Source organism: Anoplopoma fimbria, chromosome 11 (genome assembly GCF_027596085.1).
Source record: "Anoplopoma fimbria isolate UVic2021 breed Golden Eagle Sablefish chromosome 11, Afim_UVic_2022, whole genome shotgun sequence".
Classification (NCBI taxonomy): Eukaryota; Metazoa; Chordata; class Actinopteri; order Perciformes; family Anoplopomatidae; genus Anoplopoma; species Anoplopoma fimbria.
In genome coordinates, this window is record NC_072459.1 from 22,532,871 (window position 1) to 22,557,407 (window position 24,537).

At 42.9% G+C, this 24,537-nt stretch overlaps 1 protein-coding gene across 1 annotated transcript in view; it reads left to right on the forward strand.

Moving 5' to 3' along the window:
* The window catches only part of ntn1b (netrin 1b), a 43,301-nt gene extending 19,209 nt beyond the window's left edge, over nt 1-24,092 (forward strand). The window contains exons 3-7 of the mRNA XM_054608055.1: nt 8,640-8,828; nt 13,646-13,795; nt 15,720-15,773; nt 18,184-18,258; nt 23,773-24,092. Of these exons, the coding sequence (XP_054464030.1) occupies nt 8,640-8,828; nt 13,646-13,795; nt 15,720-15,773; nt 18,184-18,258; nt 23,773-24,092 (788 nt within the window). The remainder of the gene's footprint in view (nt 1-8,639; nt 8,829-13,645; nt 13,796-15,719; nt 15,774-18,183; nt 18,259-23,772) is intronic.
* The last annotated feature ends 445 nt before the right edge of the window (nt 24,093-24,537 follow it).

Sequence of the window (24,537 nt, forward strand, 5' to 3'; positions counted from 1 at the left end):
TATATATATATATATAAGTTTACAAACACACACAGTAAACTTGATGTTGGGTTGGATTGGTTCATCCTTACATAAACATTGTTAGCTCCGTCAGCTCGTTTGCTGTTAGCACTGTTACCTTTGATCCATCGGCTCAGTTGTATCCATGTTGTGATTTGAGGCAATCAAAAATCTCCCAATATCGTATATTGCAACTTTAACACAAGCTTGAGAGATTTTAACGTTTTGTTCTTCTACATAATAATACTTCAGTAAATACCCCTTTTGTGAATTTTGAAGCTTCTACTAGCGGCTAACTCAGAACAGAAAACGTCATCGCCCCGATCAGTCCGCCTTTAGCTTCGTGGTGACGTGAAATCATGCTACCGCGGTGTAGTTTGTCGATAGCCTAGCTTTAGCTCTTTACTTCTGATGATTGTATTTCCGCTTAGGTAAGTATCATAAACTTGTGTTTGCCACAGAGCTGATTTTCTGCAATAATACAAAATCCAGTAGAAAAATCCCATTGGCTTTTTGTCAGGGGGACCCGTGCGATGCTAACTTCCTGGTTGGCCTACAAAAACAGGTCACCCCTGCACCCCTCTATTGAAGGAACTGCTTCTTAAGGCTCTAGATTGGCATTTACTTTCACTTGCTATTCACTTGCCACTTGTTTGCTGTTTGACAGGCCAAAGTGCTACCTGTCATGTTTTGTACTTTTGGGAAAAAAGCATTGTTGACTTCCTTTTACGTCGGATCTGTTCTCTGTTCTCAGTCCTCAGTAATCTATGAACTCAAGCTGTGAACTATTGGCCAGACCGCAGTGACTGATTTTCATTATTACCTCCGGCCGGTAATAAGCAACCATTATTTGATATTGTAGAGGCACAACAAAAGAAATCTGAAATACATTTACGAAATGAAGTGAAATAACCATCATTGCTGCCAACTGCCATGTCTTTTATTTTTTTTATTTTTTTTACTATTAACCATTCTCACATTTGATGCTGTATTTGTTTATGTGACACCAAGGTGACGGGGCTGCTCTTGATGAGGCAGTCCTTTTTAAAAGGTCGTTGCGTAAACCTGCTCCGTTCTGTGCGAGATAAAAATCTCCCTGTAAAAGCTCAGACTGTTTTTCTCTCATTGTTGACATCGTTTTGCCCTCGAGTGAAATCATCAAGAGCCGTCTGGTAACTTGTAAAAGGATTCATCGTCTGGAGAGCTTGTAGCAGAAGTCCTTTGTTGTTGTCCTCGCACTCATCAAAATCACAGCTGCTGCAGTGATGTGCAAATCGAAATATTCATTGTGGGGAAACGTGCATCGGCCTGAAGCAGCTGAGCGTGACGGATCGTAGCGCCGGCTTTTTTTGTGTTTGTTCATCACCGGGTCAAACGTGCTTCATCAGAGAAAGTCCACGTACGCCGTGTGGCAGAAAAGCGTGTTTGGTCGAGTCTTGGCTTGAATAAAGATGAGTCTCAGCGCACTCTTTTTTTTTTTTTTTATAGCCGTGGCAGCTGATACCATGTTCTATAAAACTGACTGAGTTATTGAACCTTTGCAGCAGGAATCATTTAGGATTTACTTCCAGCCTTCCAAGATTTTAATGATATATTTGTGCCATCTATTATTATGGAATATGATGTGATCAGTGACTCTCAGTGATGTCTTTATAATCCCACTGAGGAACTGCTTCCAGAGAATAAAACATAATAACTGACTTCATCATTGCCTGATCAGCAAGGCATACAGCATCCTGGTTTTAAGCATTAGATTTAGCCATGACTTCATCCATCAAAGCTCTATTACAATTCTCTTTTTTTGGTAACAATAAAAGTAAAATGATTTAGTACATATAGGGTATGTATTACTGGGTAAATACACTGTTAAACTTTTAAACCACACTGTAAAATCCGACAAGTTGATCCTACTAAAAATCTAGGAAACCGATTGCCTTGAAAAAGGTAACTATATAACCATGTACATATAACTATTAGTCCTAAGTTTTGTTTAATTTACCTACTTGTACAGTTTACTTACATTCTGTTATATTTAATTAATTTGTTCCAACTTAAAAATGGCAAATGACATGTTGCTTGTCAGTAAAATTTCGGAAGCTGGTTGTCTTAGATAAATACAGTAAACACAACAAAGAATGATTAGTTAGCAGGATTCTTTTTTCATTTCATTCAGTTTCACGGCATTTGGACCTGTTTAATTACTACATGGCAGACTCATGGGTGTTGCATCTGCATGGCCGCAAGAGCGATCTGATCTAGCAAAGTATACAATTTGAATTTGAAGATTTTTTTTATTGTTATTAATATAGTTGATTTTCTATTGAGGAAAAACCATGCATTTTTTTAATGATGATAAAATGTTGGAGAACTGCAACATACTTGACTCATAGGTAGCAATCAAAACTGATGTCAGAGATGTCTTGTCTAACAATTAGGTGAGCTGATGTTACTTTTAAGTGGTTACTACACTACAGAGCATTGAATATGTGCGAGAAAGCTCCTTTATTATAGTGTAAGTCCAGGTATGCGGAATATAAATAAAGAATCATCCCTTTTAAAATGTCAGTACAGTGTAGTTTCCAGGTAGCATTCCATTTGTATCTTAAAAAATATTTAGACTAGAATGTGAGAGCTGTGATGTACAGCAAGAAACTTCAAAATAAAAAATGCGTACCCACTTCATGGATGTTAATGAACCTTTTTGACACTCCTGCAACATCACCCACATGTACAGTAAAGGTGTTATGCAAGCATTGTGTAATCTCCATACGCTTAACAGGGAGACCTCAGATTCAAGTATGTTTGATGCATCTTCAACTGCATGAAGAGAGAGCTCACTGAAGCAAAGACGTGTAGAGGCACACTAAAGAAACCTACAAGTGCATGATGCTTAAAGAAACATGTGAAACTGTCATAGAGACATTCACACATATTAGTTTGTATGTAAAGTATCCAACCACTAAACCAACTGTTGTCATGAAAATATGGCTCCGTAATCTGTTAAGGGCCCAAGTGTTGTCTTTTCCTCCAATCGCAGGCTGCTGTGTTTGATCTGGCGCTCGTCGTCAGTTCATGGTATGATTGACTGCATAGGATTATACTGAATGATAGAGGACTTGGTCCTGAATCAACAACAATTGCGCTGGAATTCCGTCTTTCTCCGTGTCCGAAGAGGCGGTGCATTCTTCAGACTGTATGGATAAACATCTGACACCCGTTGACAGGGCTGGTAAATGTCTGCTGCTGCGGCGCTGAGTTTATAATAACCAAATTTCATCAGATTATTATTTCATCGTGCACAGACGTTTGATTGTTTCTGAAGTGTGCTCTCTTCTGTAGACGGAGCGCGGAAAAAAATTAAATAAACGCCTCCACCGAGCCGTGGGATGCGCAATTTCCATCCAATATGCACACCCACCAGCAGCGCTTCCTTCACTAGGCCTGATAGATGGCACTTGAACATAAATAGATTGGAATAGCATCGCTCCAAGTAGGCCCTTGAAACCAAATGAAAGCAGACCCAGAAAAAGACACCTTGTTCCTCTGGATGTCCAGTGCAAAATCACAGGAAGCTGCTGATTTGCATTAAGGATGCCTTTATAAACTGACTTAATGTTCAGCATTTATATTCTGTGTTTCACTCATTTAGGCGGTTCTTGAATATGATTCTATGATAATATATGTATTTTCTAATACATTTTGGCTCATAACCCCTCATTCCTTCTTTTCTAGTATTTAGGAAAACATACAGTGCTGTGAAAAAGTATTTGCCCCCTTCCTGATTTTTTTTTGCATATTCTTCACACTTAAATGTTTCAGATCATCAAACAAATTTTTAAATTAGACAAATATAACCAGAGTAAATACAAAATGCAGTTTTTAAATGATGATTTCATTTATTAAGGGAAAAAAGCTATCCAAACCTACCTGGCCCTATGTGAAAAAGTAATTGCCCCCTAAACCTAATAACTGGTTGTGCCACCCTTGGAGGCTAGCGTTTGCGATAACTGGCAATCTTTCACATCGCTGTGGAGGAATTTTGGCCCACTCGTCTTTGCAGAATTGTTTTAATTCAGCCACATTGGATGGTTTGAGCATAAACGGCTTGTTTAAGGTCATGCCACAGCATCTCAAATCAGATTTAAGTCCGGACTTTGACTAGGCCACTCCAAAACCTTCATTTTGAGGTGGACTTGCTGGTGTGTTTCGGATCATTGTCCTGCTGCATAACCCAAGTGCGCTTGATCTTGAGGTCACGAACTGATGGCTGGACATTCTCCTTCAGGATTTTCTGGTAGAGAGCAGAATTCATGGTTCCATCAATTATGGCAAGTCGTCCAGGTCCTGAAGCTGCAAAGCAGCCCCAGACATCACACTACCAGCACCATGTTTGACTGTTGGTATGATGTTGGTTTTATGAAATGCTGTGTTAGTTTTTGCCAGATGTAACGGGACGCACACCTTCCAAAAAGTTCAACTTTTGTCTGGTCAGTCCACAGAATATTTGTCCAAAAGTCTTGGGGATCATCAAGATGTTTTTTGGCAAATGTGAGACGAGCCTTTGTGTTTTTTGGTCAGCAGTGGCTTTCGCCTTGGAACTCTCCCATTGATGCCATTTTTGCACGGTCTCTTTGTTATTGTTGAAACATGAACACTGACCTTAACTGATGCAAGTGAGGCCTGCAGTTCTTTAGATGTTGTTCTGGGGTCTTTTATGACCTCCTGGATGAGTCGTCGATGCGCTCTTGGAGTCATTTTGGTAGGTCGGCCACTCCTTGGAAGGTTCACCACTGTTCCAAGTCTTCTCCATTTGTGGATAATGGCTCTCACCGTGGTTCGCTGGAGTCCCAAAGCCTTAGAAATGGCTTTGTAACCCTTTCCAGACTGTCAATTACTTTGTTTCTCATCTGTTCTTGAATTTCTTTAGATCGCGGCATGATGTGTTGCTTTTTGAGATCTTTTAGCCTACTTCACTTTGTCAGACAGGTTCAATTTAAGTGATTTCTTTATTCAACAGGTCTGGCAGTAATCAGGCCTGGGTGTAGCTATTGAAATTGAACTCAGCTTTCCAAAAAACGTGGTTAATCACAGTTCATTCATGATTTATCAAAGGGGGGCAATTACTTTTTCACATAGGGCCAGGTAGGTTTGGATAGCTTTTTCCCCTTAATAAATGAAATCATCATTTAAAAACTGCATTTTGTATTTACTCGGGTTATCTTTGTCTCATATTTTAATTTGTTTGATGATCTGAAACATTTAAGTGTGACAAATATGCAAAAATATAAGAAACCAGGAAGGGGGCAAATACTTTTTCACAGCACTGTACATAGCACACACAAAAGCTTTCACAAACTGGGTTGTCTTACATTAAAGAATAACAAAGTGATAATTTAATTATATGAAAATGAAACACATTACATGCTGTATTTAAATAATTAATTCTAGGATTTGTTAAGTGTAAGGTACACAAAAAGGTGCATAAAAGGCAACTAAAAGTAATGACTTAACATTTGATAGCTAAATGGTTGAAACCTCCACTAGGTCAACAATAACATTGACTTTTAAATTGTATGCAAAATATCCACTTTAATATAATTAATAAAAATCCACTTTAAAATCGATTTCAATGAACATGTTTGGATTATGACTGCTGGTGTTGATGAAGAGGAATATGAGTTAATCTGACAGGACTATCTGAAAAATAGGCTCTTAATTCTTCCCTTATACATATCTTCACTCTTTCAGCAGCGTTTCTCTGTACGTAGCTGCGACTGTTGAAGAGCGAAACCAGAAAGGTTTACCTGGGCCCTGACTTTTCAATGGTACATCAATCTGGCAAACGTGCAACAGATGTTCAAGAGGGGCATTTGGAACCCGTTGCTCTAAACGCGGTTTATCAGCACTAGAGCTGTATCCTGCTGGACGACAACTGCAGCGACCGTGTGAGCAGAGCGGGGATGTGTGGATGAGATAGCACAGCGCTCATTAGAAGGGCCTGGGGACAGCTGCGGAGATAGCGCCTATTAATCTCATGACGCTCACTCACACACACACACACTCACACACACACACACGTATAAGAAAGTACGTATTTTTACCTTTGAGAACGTCCAGTTGCCAAAGAGACAGATTCATATCAAATCATGCAAAAGAATCACAGACTCCATCGATTTGCTTGTGCTTGATTGAAACACAAGAAAAAGTTATGATGTAGAGCCCGCTTTTCTTTTTATTTATTTTTTTTGAATCTGGCTGGTTCTTAAAAAAGTAATTGTGTTCTTTAAGTTACCGCTGCAGTGTTACAATAAACACATCTGCGTGTGAATATTATGGAAGATTAAAGTACAGCACCAGCATCGGCTTTCTTCAGCACCGAAAGCTAAGAGCATTCCATTTCCTATTCATGAAAAGAAAAGCCCCGCCGCATTTTCCCCTCACACTTCCCTTAAGTGGAGATAACATCTGGGATAAGAAAGCAGTAAAGAGTAAGAGGGAAAGGGAGGAGGGTGTGTGTGTGTGTGTGTGTGTGTGTGTGTGTGTGTGTGTGTGTGTGTGTGTGTGTGTGTGTGTGTGTGTGTGTGTGTGTGTGTGTGTGTGTGTGAGAGAGAGAGTTCTTCAAAGCTTGGTGTAGTGTGTGTGTTGGATCAGCCCTGGGGAGGGTAATGTGGTAGATAAGCCTGTGACAGCTGCCAAACACCTCTGTGTGTGTGTGTGTGTGTGTGTGTGTGTGTGTGTGTGTGTGTGTGTGTGTGTGTGTGTGTGTGTGTGTGTGTGTGTGTGTGTGTGTGTGTGTGTTTGTGTACGTTTGGGCCCCCCATTCAGAAGGAGTGTTTCTGAATCCCAACCACCTGCCAGCTCTGCTCCCTGATGGCAGGTGTGAGTTGGTTTGTACGTGATTCAGACCACTGATGAACGCGGAGCATATGTGATAGTCTTATCGCCAGCATCTCCCTGTAATAACACTAAGACTGGCACATTGATATAGAGATTACCTCAAATGTGAGGGACTGTGAGGGCTGCTCATATGAATGGTACGTGCCTGATTCAGCCCAATAAAGGAGAAAGAAAGGGACCTGAAACGGTAAAACATCACTAACACGAGGATAACAGTAGAGAATATGGAGCCCCAAAGTGCTCAATATTGAAAATTCAGTAATTAGTAACAGTAACAAATCACTAATATTTATTTAATTGGAGTTAATTCTTATTTCATTATAGATATTTCATTTCAAAATGGCCTTTTCCAAACACCAGCTTTTATCTCATAATGTTATGTAAGCTCAAAAACTGCCTCCAGATTTAGCTAGTTAGCTGCTCTCGTTAGCAAGTCATTCAGAATCAACCTACTAGAAGCTGCTGCTGTAAATAAACACTAAAATCTTCCTTTTATTTATGTAGCTTAGTCAGTTGCCACCTGTTAACCAGAGCAACAATGTAAAAAGGTAACTCTGAATCAACTCTCTAGAGGCTGCTGTAGATACTGTTTCATTCCAGCAGCGTGTAGTTGGTTAATTCATGATAACTTTGATATTGCTGTTGCTCTAGGTAACAGGAGCTAACAGGAGCTACATTTGGTAGCGGGTGTTGAGCTTGCTAGTTTAAGAGAGGGCTGAAAGGTGAGAGGAGTGGTGACAACACCACTGCTATAAAAAGTGACATTAAATAAAAACAGTCTATAATTACATAAAAATGTACTTAAACTCGAACTTTGAAAAAAGAAATGTTGAAAATGACATATTATAGTCATGTTATCAGCTTTAATATTTTCTTCAATCATTTCTCAAGTTGTTGGTCTATTTAAATATTTGACACAGTGATTATTATTATTATCATGTCCTTTTATATTTATTTAATATTGACTACTGGGGTTCCACAAGAGAGGCCTTAAACCGTGGCAGTGCATCAATGCGTGAGAAATATGAACTTCGGGGTCAGTATTAACGAGTGAAAATAGCAATGACAATAAATCAACAGTCTCTCAGATGTGTGGGAGAGCGGAAGAAAGTTTTCCTGCCTGACATCACCGGGGTTCAGAGGTTAAATTCACAAGCAGGTGGCCAGGCAGAGAGAGAGCCCGAACCAGGGCGTTTCTTTTTAGAGGCTCCATTATTCTCAGACCAGACCAAAGCAGGCCGAGCCTCGCCATCTGTTCCAATAACCCGGCGTCTAAAAATGACAAACTCAAACCAGAACATTGAGACTTTGTGATGTCAAGTAATTATATTTTCTCAGGATCTAAACCGACTGTTTTTGGCTCTGAACCACATTTGCAAATTGAAGGGTCTGTAAACATTGTACGTCGAGTTCATTGCTGTCAGATTACAAGCTCATATTTCCAAAATATCAGCTTTTCAGGAGCTAAGAAAAACAGCAGTGTTTTGAGGCTTAATGATATTGCATTGGGTTAAGAGTTTGGAGTTCCTCAACAGAGAGGGGACTATGTCACCATGCAACTGGATGGAACAAAATGAAAATCAGCAAAACTGAAGTTACGTGGTTTTCAAATAGTATCACATGGGATCATTTCAATTTGAGTATAGAGCGTATTATTACACTTAGAAGGCATTATGTCTCGCTGATCTGAATCATGTCATGGCAGAATTTCTCAGCGTCTCTTTCTTTCCATCTCTACTCAGCCTGCCACTGCAACCTGCATGCCCGCCGCTGCCGTTTCAACATGGAGCTGTACAAGCTGTCGGGCCGGAGAAGTGGCGGCGTCTGTCTCAACTGCCGTCACAACACAGCCGGGCGCCACTGCCATTACTGCAAGGAGGGTTACTACAGGGACATGACCAAGTCCATCTCTCACCGGAGGGCTTGCAAAGGTAACAGGAAACAGGATGTGTCGAAGGTCGGATGTTATAACATTGTCTGTGCACAGTCACCAGTATTTCCACAGTGCAACCGTTACACTTCCCTCTAATGTGAGGGTTGTGTAATGTTTTATACACATGCTTTTCAACAATGCTCTGTTTCCAGTGGTGGAAGGTTACCGAGAAAATATACTCAATTTGACTTTAGTACAATTGTGAGGTACATGATCTATCTATCTATTTCCATTTTATGCTACTTTATACTGAAACTGTATTTACTTCATGTAAATGCATTGTAAAATACTTTTTGGTGTGCGACCCTTTACAAGAAAGTTGTGTTTAGTTTTGGCCTCTTGTCAACTTTCAGATGTCAGTTATCAATGTAACCCTAGTTTAGCTGAGTAACCTGGTTCCTTAAGTTCATATAAACATACTATATGAATTGTTAGCAGTTTCACCAAAAATGACAGACAAAAAAGTATTTTTTTGTAGCAGAACTTTGTATTTTTCGTGTTTCTTCCCCCATTAATAATATCACAGTCCTTCAGATTTATATTGTGACCCTTTGATTAGGGCCTGACCTCTAGAATGAGAACCACTGAACTAAACTACATAACTGTAAAAAAAAATTGTTAAAACTACCACCACCTCAATCAGCTAAACTTTACTTCTGATAAATTAGGTCAATTCTGCTGATAATACTTGTGTACTTTCACTTAAAGCGACACTGTCAATGTGTTGATTTTAGGCGATGGTCCCTGTGGTTGTGTTTCCGAGCACCAGATTCCCAAATTTTACTTCAGCAGGTTCTGGTTCTCCATTGCCTCCCTTCCCTCCAGCGGGCCCAGTCTGAGCTGAAGGAGTTACTTGTGAACCTGCGTGATTTTGTCTGATTTCGCTTCCATTAACTAGACATCAGTATTAAATTGGGATTGTTTTTTTAACAGTTACAAGTTCCTCACACTAACTATGCAGGACTTTTACTTGTAAGTATTTTGTTATCATGGTAAAGGTGTTTTTACTTAAGTAAAGGATCTGTGTACTTCTTCCACCACCGTCTGTTTCACACTTCAGGTATTAAAGGAATTCTTTAAAAAGTTTTGGAGAAAAGCGCCCACCTGTCTCAGTGTCGGTGAAGTGACCCGTGGAGCTCCCAACCTATTCGTGTTCCTCTGTGGATCCCTGACAAGACAAACATAACAAACAGAACAGAGGTGTGAGCTGATCCACTGAACAGAGCGGTGGAAACAACTCGCTAATCGCCCCTCTCCCCTATTCATACTTACAACACGTAGGCCCAACAAAAACAACACACGCACACACACAGGTGTGAGCACATACGTCAGGTTGGAGACCAAAGCCGCCAAGGATTAATATGTGTTCGGGGGGGACAAAAGCTGGGGCTCCTTCTGTCTCGCAGCACCTCAGGGAGTAAAGACAGGATCCGAGGCCCTGAGCAAACAACCGGCTGTCACTCAGTCACTCTGGCTGTACGCTCGCTAACAAAACATCCCATAGATGGACAAAATACTTGCACATATCTAGGCCCGACTCTGACTTTGGGACAATGGCAAACATTGATGTTAATGTGAGATTCTTTGGAGGGTTTATAAGCTGTTTATATGGGGGGAAAAACTTTTTAAATGCTACTAATTTTATCGGCATTCCATTGTACATTTACATCACATCCTTAACCACATCCTAATGACTAATGACGCACATATTGCGGTCTTTGGCAACATCCACCGCCGAGCTATGATTGGCTGGTGAAAGGGTCTTGGGATGCCTATCCTCCGGTGCCCCCATCCTCGGTACACCGCTGGGTTTTTAAAACACAGGAACAGCAACATGATATTTCTTACTGTATGCCACAACAGTCCTGCCCTCTTAATTCACTCTGCTTTGCATGAAAGCGTGCAGGAAATGAAAGATCTGTTTTTCAGATTTGGGTATTTTGTATCAGAGTGCGCTGGGATCGATTCGCTATGTGTGGTTGTGTTGTGCTGAACACAAGCTTGATAGATCGTCTGCACTGCTAAAAAAAATAAAGAAATAAAGATAAATGGTTCATTGCAGCATTGTTTCACCAGCCAGCCTAAACATTTTCACAAGCTATATTTGCAGAGTAGTTGGGTTCGGGGGGACGGAGCTGGGAGCAGGTTAGCGTAACAGAGGTTCTCACTTTGCCTAATGATGTAGCAACATCCATAGATCTTCTGCAGAGTCTTTCCAAACAGCTGGATCCGTAACCTGAATAGTTCAGACCCCACTCCCCATCCCTTCACGTTTCCCCCCGCTCGGCGCTCTGGGATAGAACCCAAACAGCCTGATTGCCGCCCCCTTCTCCTCAGGTGACAAAAACAGGGCGATATGACATCAGTTAAAAAAACACGATATTTATTGTTCAAATCAGCCAACCATCCCACTCTGCTGTTGTTGGACAGGAAATACAGTGCCGCGCCAGCACAGCCAGGAGGAAATCTGCTTTCATTCCCCGTTCCTTAACCCTTTAACCATTTGCTTAATAGTCGGGAGGTTTAGTGGGGAAAAGAAACAATGTCTCTGCACCTACGTCTCCAGCGGCAGCATGGAATGCCTCATGCTTTATTTCCCAGATTAACAACTTCACCCCTCATCAAGCGCAGTGTAAACACGGCTCTTGGAGGACGACGGTGCACGCCCCCCCGCCCCCCCGCCCCTAACAGTTTGTTTTTTTACCCCCTCGTACGTTTTGGCAGCCTAAGCCTTTAACTAGGCTCAGCGGGTCCACAGGGAAGAAGCTGGTACACGGTTCACTGCACAGCGCTCCTCCAAACCCCCTCTGCACAGACCCCCCCTCCCCACTGCAGGTTGAAATCAATTAATCCGTCCAAGTTTGTAGCACCCCCTGTGAAGGAAGTGAGGCTGTGGTTTTGCACTTTTGAGATTGAAGTGGTACGAAATACAGTTAGTCTACCTGTCTTTCCAAAAAGTTATTTAATTGCCTTTTAAGTGTATTCAGTTTATCACATTTTATTTGGAGTTAATCAAACACTGTGTTTTACATGGTATCGTAAAGGCGTAGTTTGGATTTTTTTGAAAATTGGCTTATTAACTTTCTTAGATAGTTAGCTTACCTAACACGAAGAATGGAAATAGATGGAAACAGATCTATGATGGTAACTAAATCCGCCTACCAGCACCTCTAAAGCTCTGCTATGCTACGCTATGCAGCTGTAGCCGTATAGACAGCCAAAGTCATGGCTCAAATGACGATGGGATTTTGAATGACTTTTTCTTACATATGGAGCAGAACCTGGACAATTCCAGTCCACTTACAGAAAAAAATCTGAGAGTGGTCTCAAGATTCTCATCTAACTCTCGGCAAGACATCGAATGAGCGTTCTTATAATTTTCTTTACTATTGCTTTAATAAGTGGGCTCATACTGCAACTTTGGATTTTAGGATTGATTTGTCACTTTTCGCGCCCACCATGATATATATTATTTGTAAAAGCTGAATGTGTATAACCATGCCTGAGCAAACACAAAGAGTTTATTTTTTAGATTATTATTTCACTGATTTTTGGTAGTTAACCTGTAAAGTAGCAGCCAAAAGGAAACTTTGTTGCTAGAAATGTTTGACTGACTGTCAAGTTTTCTCTCTATGATGTAATTGTTCATTCGTTTATTGTTAGCTGATGGCTATTTTATTGTGTTTGTGCTTGCCATTAAAAAGCCCTCCCTCATTTTATATAAGAAACACGCCCATGTTGAACAATCACAGGAAATGAACTGTATCAAAAAAAATCACCATTTTATTCTTATTTAACAAATACACTTGGAAGACTCGTTCGCGATACAAATCAAGTAGAAGAAAAACAAAGATGTTAGAGCTTTAAAAAAAAAAAAAAAAAAAGATTTAATAAGCATCTCGTTATGTTCATGAAGCTCCATAAATTCCAACTAAAAGCAACTCCAAAAACTCTACTGGACCACTTCAAGCAGATTACAAATGACTCTGCTGGTACATATAACACATGCAGGACTAATAGGGAGGCTGGGCTTCCACTTCAAACACTGGCTTTATGGTAAATGTTTGGCAGAGCACACACACCCACACAAACACACACACACACAGAACAAATTTCACACATTTAAAAGTGCGATCCTCCCAACTAACAGCTTAAACAGACTTTGAAGTGCGTTCCACTCATCCATTAATGGGAAACATTATTCAGGCAGTATTTGCGAGGAACTCTTTGCCAAAAAGCTTTACATTGGAAGCTCAATCTGAAGAGCACACAGTCTGTCTGATCACAACGGTGCAGAGGACACAAAGCCGGCTCTCAAGAAAAGCTCAAAGACACACGCACCCCCGACCAGCGTGCATAACACACATGCATTTTTGCGTTACACACTGTAGGCCGATTACAAGTGCGGTGAGGGTGAAATACTACAATTAATCAAGCTATTTACTGCGTGTTTTCCAGAGCAGACCTAGCGAGGAATCCCGTGGTCATTATGGGTGGAGGGGTGCGGTGTAATTTGATTGAGGTTTTATGCTGGTGCAGGGCCCAGTTCCCCATCTGTGATGGTCTGGAAGGGAAATGCAGCTCTAATGTGAATGATTCCTCGCTAGGTTTCCGTTGTGATGCCTTTTTTATTGTATGGAATATGTAGAGTCAGCAGAGGGGCGGGGCAGAGACGCACTGTAGCCATTTGAGAGTCAATATGTTTTTTTTAAGGCGCTGGTTTTGTAACCCACTCATATTTTCACTTTCAAAATCACAAGATGTTTACTGTTCTTGTGCCTTTTTTTTTTCTCTCCCCCTCCTTTCCCTCCATAGCCTGTGATTGCCATCCAGTTGGAGCAGCGGGGAAGACGTGTAACCAGACGACGGGCCAATGCCCCTGCAAGGACGGTGTGACGGGAATCACCTGTAACCGCTGTGCCAAGGGCTACCAGCAGAGCCGCTCCCCCATCGCCCCCTGCATCAGTAAGGCCGACCTCTACCACCTCTACACACAATGATTGGATCCACAGAATGTTAATCCAACAAACTTCTTATAGGGGATCTGGTACAACTTTCTTAATGAGGGTTCATGATATTGATCTGTAATAATACACTTTTCATAAGAAAACTTTTGGGTGGCAAAATTGTGAAAAATGTCCCTTTGGGTGGCCGGCATTTCGCCTCATCATGCATCTGGACAGATGTAATTAGATTTATTAAGTTAATTGTAAAGGGTAGAAATCACAACAAACACCCCTTTAGTGACTTAATCCCCTTGTAACAAGGCATCAGGTTTCTGGTCATAAATGTTTGTTATGCAAGTGAAAGGCTGTGGGTTCCTCACTTTATAATACAGTATGTCATCCTGATTAATTAAGGGTAGCTAAAAGAGCAGCGCTAGATATGCAGCCAAGGGGATTTTTGACCACACCTTGTTATAACTGATCCATAAAGCAATAAAAATGAACTTTTTAACTATAAATAAAACAGTTTGCTGCAACTTAAAGCAACAATAAACCCTATATAAATCATAAAATTCAGCCACTTCTCAAAGCTATTGAGCTAAAGCAAAAAGTCATTTTTAACTCAGACCAGAAAGTGGTTCGACAAAATTAATCTTTGCAGCAATTTAAAATATTTGGTTCTAGAAGCCTGTTAATGCAGAAGTAAGCTGCTCAAAGTGCGGCCCGCGGGCCAATGGCAGCCCTCAGAAACATTCAGTGCGGCCCCCAAACGTGACATGGAATTGATGCGTTATAGTTTAATCATCCACGTTCCTTTTTCGAGTTTATATTTCATTAGCTGCCATCTACTAAACTCATTGACTGTTTATAAGAAGTGGACGTAGTCACCCTTACCTCACCCATTGGTTTATGGACCACCAGCGATAGAACAACCTTCAGAGAACATCAGGACAGGATCTGAAAAGGACAGGACATGCTTGTTATGCATGAATTCATGGCTCACGCCCATCTCGTGTTATATTTGAGACACTCTGGATAGATATTTGTCCGTTTAAAAACAGAGCCTGGATAAACAGACCAGCAGAGGTTGCCTAACATCGCCTTCAAAGCCGTTAACGGTCCCTCTCACAGTAAATCCCCAGAACGAGTCCAAGGGAATGATGGCTGATATATTTATTGGCTGTATCTGCTGCCTGCAGATTCCAGGCCCTCGGCAATAAACGCCAACGCCTCACAGAAAACTGAGACGGGTCGCTAGTAGCTGCTTTAGCTAGGAGCATCAAGTAGCTGGCTGGCGTGGTCAGATAAGATAACGGTGATGTCTGGGAGGACATGTACACACTAACAATTGTCCGCTATGTTACCGGGGTTGACATGTCTGATAAAGTCCTGTGTGGAAACTGGACATGGTCTCTGTGGTCTTGTTTGGCCGCAATCCTGAACGATAATTTTAATCCCTGAACCTGCTGGAATAGGTTTTTCTGTCATTTTGTTGGGAAGGTAACAAATGTGCTGTAAAAGTCGGAGGAACTTGAAGAACATATCTGGTTTCATATACATTTATTGAGATAATGCCTTTTGGCTTTTTTTAATAGCACGATATTACATTTTTGTGATATCTAACTCCCTGCCAGCTCCGACTTTAACAAGACTGGCGACTTTGGCTCTCTGTCCCTTAAACACACCACAATCTGGAGGGAGCAGAACATTAATGGGAAACTCGCAGTCTTGTTACACATTTTTCCGCACATCTGTGTGTCAAAAATCAGCCGTCATTAACGAGACATCCCATTAAATCTTTGCTCTGAGGGGTTTTCACATTCTGCTCTTAGGAGAATAACCAGGAAATTGAGCTACATATATTCCCCCATCACGTAAGTTTAGTTCTGTATGCGCTGAAATATGATCACAATGTTAAAATCTATTTTCCTTCTTTGTCACAGAGATCCCAGTTGCATCTCCAACAGCAACTTACACCAGCTACGAGGAGCCGTCAGGTAAGAAACACTGCATATATGATTTTAGAACAATTAAACAACAACATCTCTGTATTAGTCATATTTGTATTCGTCATATTTGTATTAGTCATATTTGTATTAGTCATATTTGTATTAGTCATATTTGTATTAGTCATATTTGTATTAGTCATATTTGTATTAGTCATATTTTAAAAATATCTTTGTTTTTTATTCACCTACACAATTAAGTTGTATTGCTCTTTTAATGTATTTTCTATTAGATTATTATTGTGTGCTTCATCCCATTAGACACTATGCAACTAAACCAAAGCAACGGCTCCTTCATGCATGTAATTGTGTGTGCATTTCTAGCACCACGCGTGTTTTTTCCATCCGTCCGTAGTCTCAGTCCTCAACTAAAAACACGTCAGTGAGGTCTGAGTGCCGCTGATGTAAACTCCAGATATTTTGCCAGCGCTCCCTGCAGCCTCGTTGCCTGTATTCCCAGCCTGCCCAGCAGCCTCCCCAGGGTTTCAGCCCCTAATCTGATTACATGCTTCATTTGCACCAGTTTGTATTTCAATCAGGGCCGGCTGCTCTGGCGGTGAAGCCCTGCCCGACCCCTATTGTTCATGTGCTCTGACAAGCGTCTCCATGTTGGACTGCTGACATTAGACCATGTGCAACAAAAATATCTACCTGCAGCTTCAGTGTAATTTGTCAATCCTTTGGCGGCTAATTAGGATGGCTATTCATAAAAGTAATTGACCAGCTAATATGGTGTAACCCTGCCGGCTACGCTGGTAATATGCATTTATTAAATTGCAGTATTAGCATTAACCATGATACAGCTTTGGTTGAATGGACTGAGTCACCTCTGTAATCAATCAGTGTCTGATGAGAGTGGCGCCACTGACTTCATTCAGCTTTGTTGTGAGTCCCACTTCCTACTCTAGTGACTGGCAAGGCTGTGCCGAGTTTGGATTCCTGTCAGAGTCTCCACACAGACACCACCCTCCAAATTAAGAAGCAGTGTGGTCCCCGGGGGACCCCCGCAGAATGAACGTGGCACTGCTGCGGGGCCACACAAAGGGGGCGTTTGTCCTCACAGCGGGAGATTGGACCTTAATGAGAGCCGCGGGTATAATGGCCCTAGCGCAGCGGCTACGCTAAAGGGGCTAATGGGCTACGTCAGCTATCAAAGGGAGGTATGATAAAGGCCCCCAGGGGCCATTGGGAGATAAAGCCCCCCCCCCCTGCCCTCTGCACTTCATTTACATGGAAATCAGGCGTGCTCGATATGGACTCGTCAAATTCATTTACTTTGGGATTTCCTCTTTTCTTATTTCTCCCGCCACCCCCAGAAAGCAGCCAGGCATTCCACCAGAAATGCTTTCTCTACATACATGAATTCCATCCTCATCCCACGTCCCGTACCGCTCTGTTTTTTTTTTTTTTTTTTTTTTAAGAGGGAGGAGAGGGGCGTTTTTTTCTTCCTCAATCATTACCCAGGCAACCTCATTCACACAGAGCATAATGGGGAAGAAAGGGGAAGACTGGACAGAGGGCTGGAAGAAATAATGAAGTTTGTCCATATTCAGGCAAGCTGAAAGGTCCCCTCTCTCTCTCGACTGCCCCCTCCTTTCTCTTCAGACTGCCCAGCCCAGCTTTCCCACCCCCTCCCAAACCCCCCACCTGAAAAGAGCACAAGGCTTATTGCTCTGGGAGAGGCAGAGAGGGAGGTGGGAGGGTGGGGGGCAACACTCAGAGATGATCTGGTTCCAATTTGTGTCAGTCTGTGGAAAGTGGAGGGAACAAATGATTTCAATTTTTTTCTCAGTTTGGCCTCTGGTCCCACCACCAGCGCCCTCATTGCAAAAGGTACCTGGCGCGGTGACAGAGCGACAGCAGCGGCCATCGATAAAGCCCTTTGGCAGGTCCAGGTACACATACACTGGTGTACAGGGGACACGGCGTGGAGACATTAATCAAAAGTCTGTGAGCTTCTTTCTCTGGGGGCCACAGAACATTGAGCCTCGGCCAGCGTTCGAGTATTTCCTCTCTCGTCATGTGGATTAGATGCCGCTAAGGGTCCCTGCTAATTTTGGGTAGGTCACTAGCTAATATCCCCCAGTGACCTTTTTTTTGTCCTCTGTAGCGCTTAGAGCTCACACAATGCATGCCAGGACACTGACGAGGGAGCAGGCTGGAGTGTAAAAGCTGGGAGGAGTATAGTAAGAGTGTGTTGACAGACACTGGAGGATCTGTCTGAGCGTTAACCCGTTTTCACAGTGGCACTTTGAAGGCATCTTAGAGACCCCGGGGGGGCACAAATAGTGTGACGCAAAGGGACCATATGACACACATGGACGCATTTTCTGAATGGCAGGATGCAAATTTGCCCATCTAACTTTGTTTCTTTCTTTCCCTTTTCACCTCTTCTCCCTAGACTGCGAGTCTCACTGCAAAGCCTCCAAGGGAAAGATGAAGATCACTATGAAGAAGTACTGTAAAAAAGACTACGGTGAGTTGGTCCAATATGCAGGAATGTGTGCCTCCAGACGTCAGCCAGCAGTCAAGAGGTCAGATGTCTCAATTAATCAGACCCTGAGCGAAGCCAATCCACACCCTGGTGCTGCTCTTACACAGCCTCAGGAAATGTCATCTAATTCAGATTTGTCTGGAAACACATCTTTTCTCTCCGTTACCGGCATCCAAAATGTGCATGATTTTGAAGTCTGGACAGGGAAAACTGAGCTTGTCAAGACAAACGACTGCCAGCCAACGTTCTGACGATATAATGTTGATCCAGCTGAACTGATCACAGCGTGCAGGTGTTTTCATTGACATATCTCTCCTTTTCTGTGGTTTTAAATAACAAGTAGAAGGTAGCATTTACCATCACTCAAATCCCTATTAAATGCTTATATTGTATGACAATAACTATACTTTAACGACAGGCCAGTCAAAACACCTGTATTGTTTGAAACACAGATCAAAGAAAAGGACGGCTGGCAACAGAACAGAGCTTTAGAGGTGCTGAAAGACAGATTTTGTTACTGTTAAACAGAACCAGGCTAGACATAGATTAGAGTGACTCAATCTTCCTATCATATTTCCTCAAATGTTGAACTCATGTGAATAAAATAGGAGAAGAACGGACATCCCCATTTAAATCAACGTAGCTTGATGATCAGAGCATCAGCCATCTTTGTGGATTGTTGCTATTGCAACCATTTTGGAGAACTTCCGTATCAACTAAGCAGACTCACGGCAAGTTGCGGCTCACTGGCGTGAGGTTTTAAAGACTAAAACAAGCAGTGGAGTAGTAACGTTACGAAGTGTAGAAAGCCAGAGTAACATTAAATGAGTAAAATCTAAAACATATAATAACTTAGTGCTTCATCCACACACATCGCTATCGCCAGATATGTGAAAACTTTGTTCGGGTCTCTAACCAGTGTAGCATTAAATCATGGTGGATTAGGAAGCTAGCCACAGTAGCTAACTAGTGGTCAGCTGGCTAGTTAGATAGCTTGTTAATTCCACCATGCTTTAATGTTACACTGGTTACAGAAAATTAGCCGAACAGCTGGCTGGTGGTCAGCAGCAGCTCTGGTTCTTACGGTCCGTCTGCCTCACTCTACGTCGTTATGGAGAAGGACAAGTTGTCTAGCTAACTAGCCAGCTATTTGTCTCTGGAGCTGCGTCTGCTCCTTTCCTGGCAAGCTGTGAAAACACTTTATGGCACCATAAGAACTAGTTTCAATGCCATTTTCTTTTGCACTAGTCAACTGAGCACGGTAAACAGTTCAATGTCTGAACTACGGTTAACATAACAGACCACACAATTAGCTGGATACCCTTTGTCCAACACAGTCAGCCTGAGGCATTTAGCAAAAACTTTGGCGTTTAGAGCAAATCCCAAACCGATAAGAAAAGCCAAAAAACACACACATAGCAATCACATTTATATTGTCAATGAATCACCAGAACAAGTGGTGCAGATGAAATACATCTAAAAGTGTAGGGCCAGGTAAATAAACATCATATCACAGGGTATGACGTGATATTTTAAGAAACGCTGGTGCCACCAGAATAAAGCAAGACAGCTGTGGACAACTTGGAAACAGGCGGAAGTTTGATGGTTAATGATACTGACATACTTCAAACTAAAACATGTACCATACCTGTAATTCAAAGATATATTGGGATATAACAGAGGGAGTAGTAGAATACTTATTTTCATTACACTATCCCACTGTGGAGCTCTACTTTCACTCACACAGCAAATGATCCACTGCGCTCTTTGGATTTTCTGCACCATTAATCATGGCAATGTAATAGTTTATCTGTTACCGGGGGATCCACATCTGTTAACCACGGAGAAACAAAAAAAACCCTATTTTCAGTCTAATGTATCCTCTAAAAACTCTGCTTCTGTAAATAAAACCATACATTTTTCTTGGTTTAAAAGGGTTTTCACTATTATCTCTGCTAGAACACTTCCAGCTCCCCTAATGTCGATTGCTTTTAGACATGACTAACTTGCCTCTCGTTCAAGATCATCATCGCTGAAATTTCATCTTTATGGACTTTAAAAAGGCATCCAGCTGAAAATTGGCCAAATACATTTTATTCCCCCTTACAGCTGAGTAGACAGTAATTCATGCCATTTGTTGAGTTTTGCTGGGAAGCCAAGCGCAGCCATTATTCATATTTCCCCTGATTGAAATCTTAATCATCGGGGCTGAGACAGGCCTCTGCATCCATAAATCAGTTGGGCTGAGTCAGGCGAAGCGGGCGGTTCCTCTTTCTTTTCTCTGAAGTTCGTCTGAAAAAAAGGTCTGGAAGCAGATGATTCTGCCGGAGCCGCTGCTGAGTCGGTGTGGCAGACATCATTGCTTAGCATGCGCTCCCTCCGCCTCGGCCCTAATTCATTTCTCAGGCCTGTCGCCTCGCTTTTTGTGAGGACTTCGGGGTTCTCTTCTCTGTTCTTTTTGGGGGCTTCAACCCCCCATGTGTGAACGGTGATGCGTGGGGCCCCCCAGGGGTCACGGGAAGGGGCCCTCTGTTTAAACACAGTTGTGCGCTGCGCCGGCAACCCGAGGCATTCCTCGGAGCACAAACAGGTGGTAAATTAGGCGGACGGTGACGGATTGCCACCCCTGGAGAGAAAGAGATATGTTTTGTTTATTCAATTTTTGTTTTTCACAGCCGCCGTAGCTACGGAGATGGAGGACACAAAGGGATTATATTCTCGCCTGACACCCTCCTCTGCACACACGCACCCTCCCTCTCCCTGCCACCGGGGGGGTGGACAATGAATCAAAGCGCCGCGTGTTTGCCGACGCTCCGGGATAGTGCTCAAAGGCAGGACCCCCCCTCCCCCTCTGTGGGGCCACCCCTCTGTGCTCACCCAAGGGTAACAGGTCCCTGATCATTCACTCAGCTGATAACCACAGGGGACAGGGGCCTCAGCGCGGTAATTAAGCGAGCCCTAATTTCATTAGCCCCTTTGCTTGTTGGTGGCATGCGGTGTCAAGCTGCAGCACACCACCCAAAGACGATAAACCCAGCTGGAGGTTTGGCGGTGAGGGAGGCCCCCCTGGTTGGTAGCCATTGTGCGAGTGCAGGATCATCTCACACTCATTGCCCCTCTCTCTCTCTCTCTCTCCAAACCGTCTCACCAAACAGTGTCAGCCTGCACTTATTCCTAATAGATTGTTGTGCTCTCAGTCTCTCTCTGGTGTCCATTTAGCTCAAAACCGAGCGGCAGGAGGTGTGTGGATTTGTGTGTGTTTCGAATACGCTGCGCAGACTGAGAACGCACTCGAGAGAGAAAGGGGAGAAAGAGGCCGACGCGGACAGAGAGACTGGACGCCGTAACCGAGTCTCCTCGGCGTGGAGAGGAGAGCTCCATCTCCGCCCGGATTCTCACGCCGCGGAGTTGGACGGGGCTCTGGGAGCAGAACCCCGGACAGCTCATGAGGTCGGAAACACATCCCGCTTCTCCTGGAACTTTCTCTGTGGCTGGGAAGACAAATAGCGGCCCCCCTTCTCCGTCCCCCTCGCACACCCTTTATGTGTCTGGATGAAGGAGAGGGCTGCGCTGAATGGCGGGGCTGTGAGAGCTCGCTCTACTCAAGCCCAACAAACCTTCTTTCTTTCCAAAGTTGTGTGCAATTTGCTCACACCGTGCATTGACACACATACTCAAACACCCCACTCCTCCGGTTCTTGGCAGCAATGGGGGACGGACCGACGAGCACTGAAAGTGATCATGCCAGAGAAAAGGGCAACTTAACCTAGCAATCTGAAAAAATTTGAAGGAAGGACATTATCATTACAAAAGTATTTTGTAATTTGTGAGTAGAACAAAATACACAGATATTGTTTTAACATATACATTTGATGTATAAAATATATGCTCCATATACAACTTATTGTTACTCTAGTCTTTCCCATCACCTTATCCAATCTTGAGATTCGATTAATTCTCACAGTCGTGGGCGAACCCCCACACGCACACTTAAGAATTAATAGCACATTCCTAGCTAAACCCACGGGGTGAAGCACTTCACCTCGAGCACAGATTAGTTCCATCACTGCCGAGCTGTTTGCCTCTTGTTGCGGTCACAGCGATACATTTCGTGCAGGCGAGCCTCTGCGAAGGACGCTTTACTCATTTCCTGGTATGAAAATATCTGTAACAAGTGGTGTATATATTATATTTACCGGGGTTTGGCTTGGTATAACCTCAGTGTGTTCTGATGCTCAGAGTCAAGCTTAACAACTTATAGACCGATTGGAAAGGATTGGTTTCAGAAGTTATATAGGTAGCAGATGTGCCAAATTTTCTACAACAAAAATCTCCTTTGGCCATTTATGTTCACAATAAAGAACCCTAATATCAACGTCTTCTTCGTCAAACTGACTATCGCCACCTGAAGGAAAAGCGTGCTCTCCGATGTTCTCCGCCATGAACCTTTGTGTTTGCACCGGGAAGTGCTATGGCAACCGTTGCCGTAATAGGGAGAATGCTCAGGATCACAAGGAAAGGTTGAAGGTCAGAGATGAGGGGAGGGACCGGTGACACGCAGCAAAATCAGTGAATTCTGGGTTGCGTTTGTTTAGGAGGTTTGCTGGACCTTTTAAACAATGCTGTATAAAAGTGTTGGCATCTGTCTGCTGTTAGTTTATACCAGTTGTTCCTAAACTTATTCTATCCGTCATACCCCACTGTCCTGTTAGATGTACACACTAAGTCATGTTCAAAATGTGTTCATTTGAATCCGTTTTTAATTTGGATGTTATTTAACACTATAACCTTTACAAAAATAGATGTTGATATGATAAATCTGTCAATTTTTTGGATCAATTTAGTAGTGCATTAGTACTACTGCCACTTGGAATGGCTAAACTCTTTATCCGTTACTTTTAACTATTCAGATCTCTCAATTGCGACATGTGGTGTTCAAGTACACAGTATACGCAGAGGTTATCTCTATAAACGGATTCTGCATGCATGTGTAGATTCTGGAGGCAAGATTTTGGTATTCAAAGCATTCTGGTTTCAGAAGTATTGACCAATTACGTTTGAGGAGGCTTAAGTTGAATGCAGGTAAACAGTCTGTGTGGAGAGCAAAAGAGGCGGAACGCTTTGGCAGAAATGCAATCTGGGAACCCAACAGCTATTGTCAGATTAAGCTTTTTATTGGTTAAATGTGCTTGTAAACTGGCTTCTCTCGAAACAATCCGGTTGTAAACGCTGGCTCTCAAATCCAAGTTGCTATTAAACAATGAGCAGTGCACTGAAAAGTAAGTCTTGGCCCAGGTATGCCCTGGATACATCACAACCCCCGGAAATATAGCCTCTTGCCCCCAGAGGCTTATCCATCGTTAGGCCGATAGCCGATGGGGCCCGAGATCGACCCAGGGGGGACAAGGGGAACAAGTCTCTCTGGTTGGGTATTACTAGATAGTGACACGTCCAGGTAGGTGGTTTAACCCTGGCTTCTCTCTTCTCTTCCACCAGCTGTCCAAGTGCACGTGCTGAAAGGAGACAAGGCGGGCGAGTGGTGGAAGTTCACCGTCAACATCATCTCCGTCTACAAACAAGGCGAGCACCGCATCCGCCGCGGCGACCAGCTGCTGTGGGTGCGCGCCAAGGACGTGGCCTGCAAGTGCCCTAAGATCAAGCCCGGCAGGAAGTACCTGCTCCTGGGTACGGACGACGATTCCCCCGGGCAGAGCGGCGTGGTGGCGGACAAGGGGAGCCTGCTCATCCCTTGGAAGGACCTGTGGGGCCGCCGGCTGAGGAAGTTCCAACAACGCGACAAGAGGGGAAAGTGCTAAGAGTTGCCGGAGGGAAGCGAAAGAGATAGAGAGAGAGATTGAGGGAGGAGGCGGAGGCAAAACAGAGTCTCCGCTGGGATGAATGCAAGGAGGAGGAGAGGATGAATGAAAAAATAAATAAACTGGAAGAATGACAAGATAGACAGACACAGGTGTAAAGTAGAGGAGATGGGGGAAAGACTGAGTGCTGCTGCTCTGAGTTGGAGCAAAGAGATTAGTGTTTTTTTTTGTTTTAGGAACTTTTGTGAAGGAGCTCGTTCTACAGTTGCTCTGTTTCTGTTCGTCTTTCAAGGTTCGTTTTGTCGTGTAATTGCAGAGTTTGCACCTAATGTTGCAGATATGTCACACCCTGACTATTTTACCCATGATGCCGTTTTTTTTATTTTTAAGTCCCTTATTGAGTTGTTTTAAAGAGCAATGCATCTACTGTATCACTCTTTTTCTC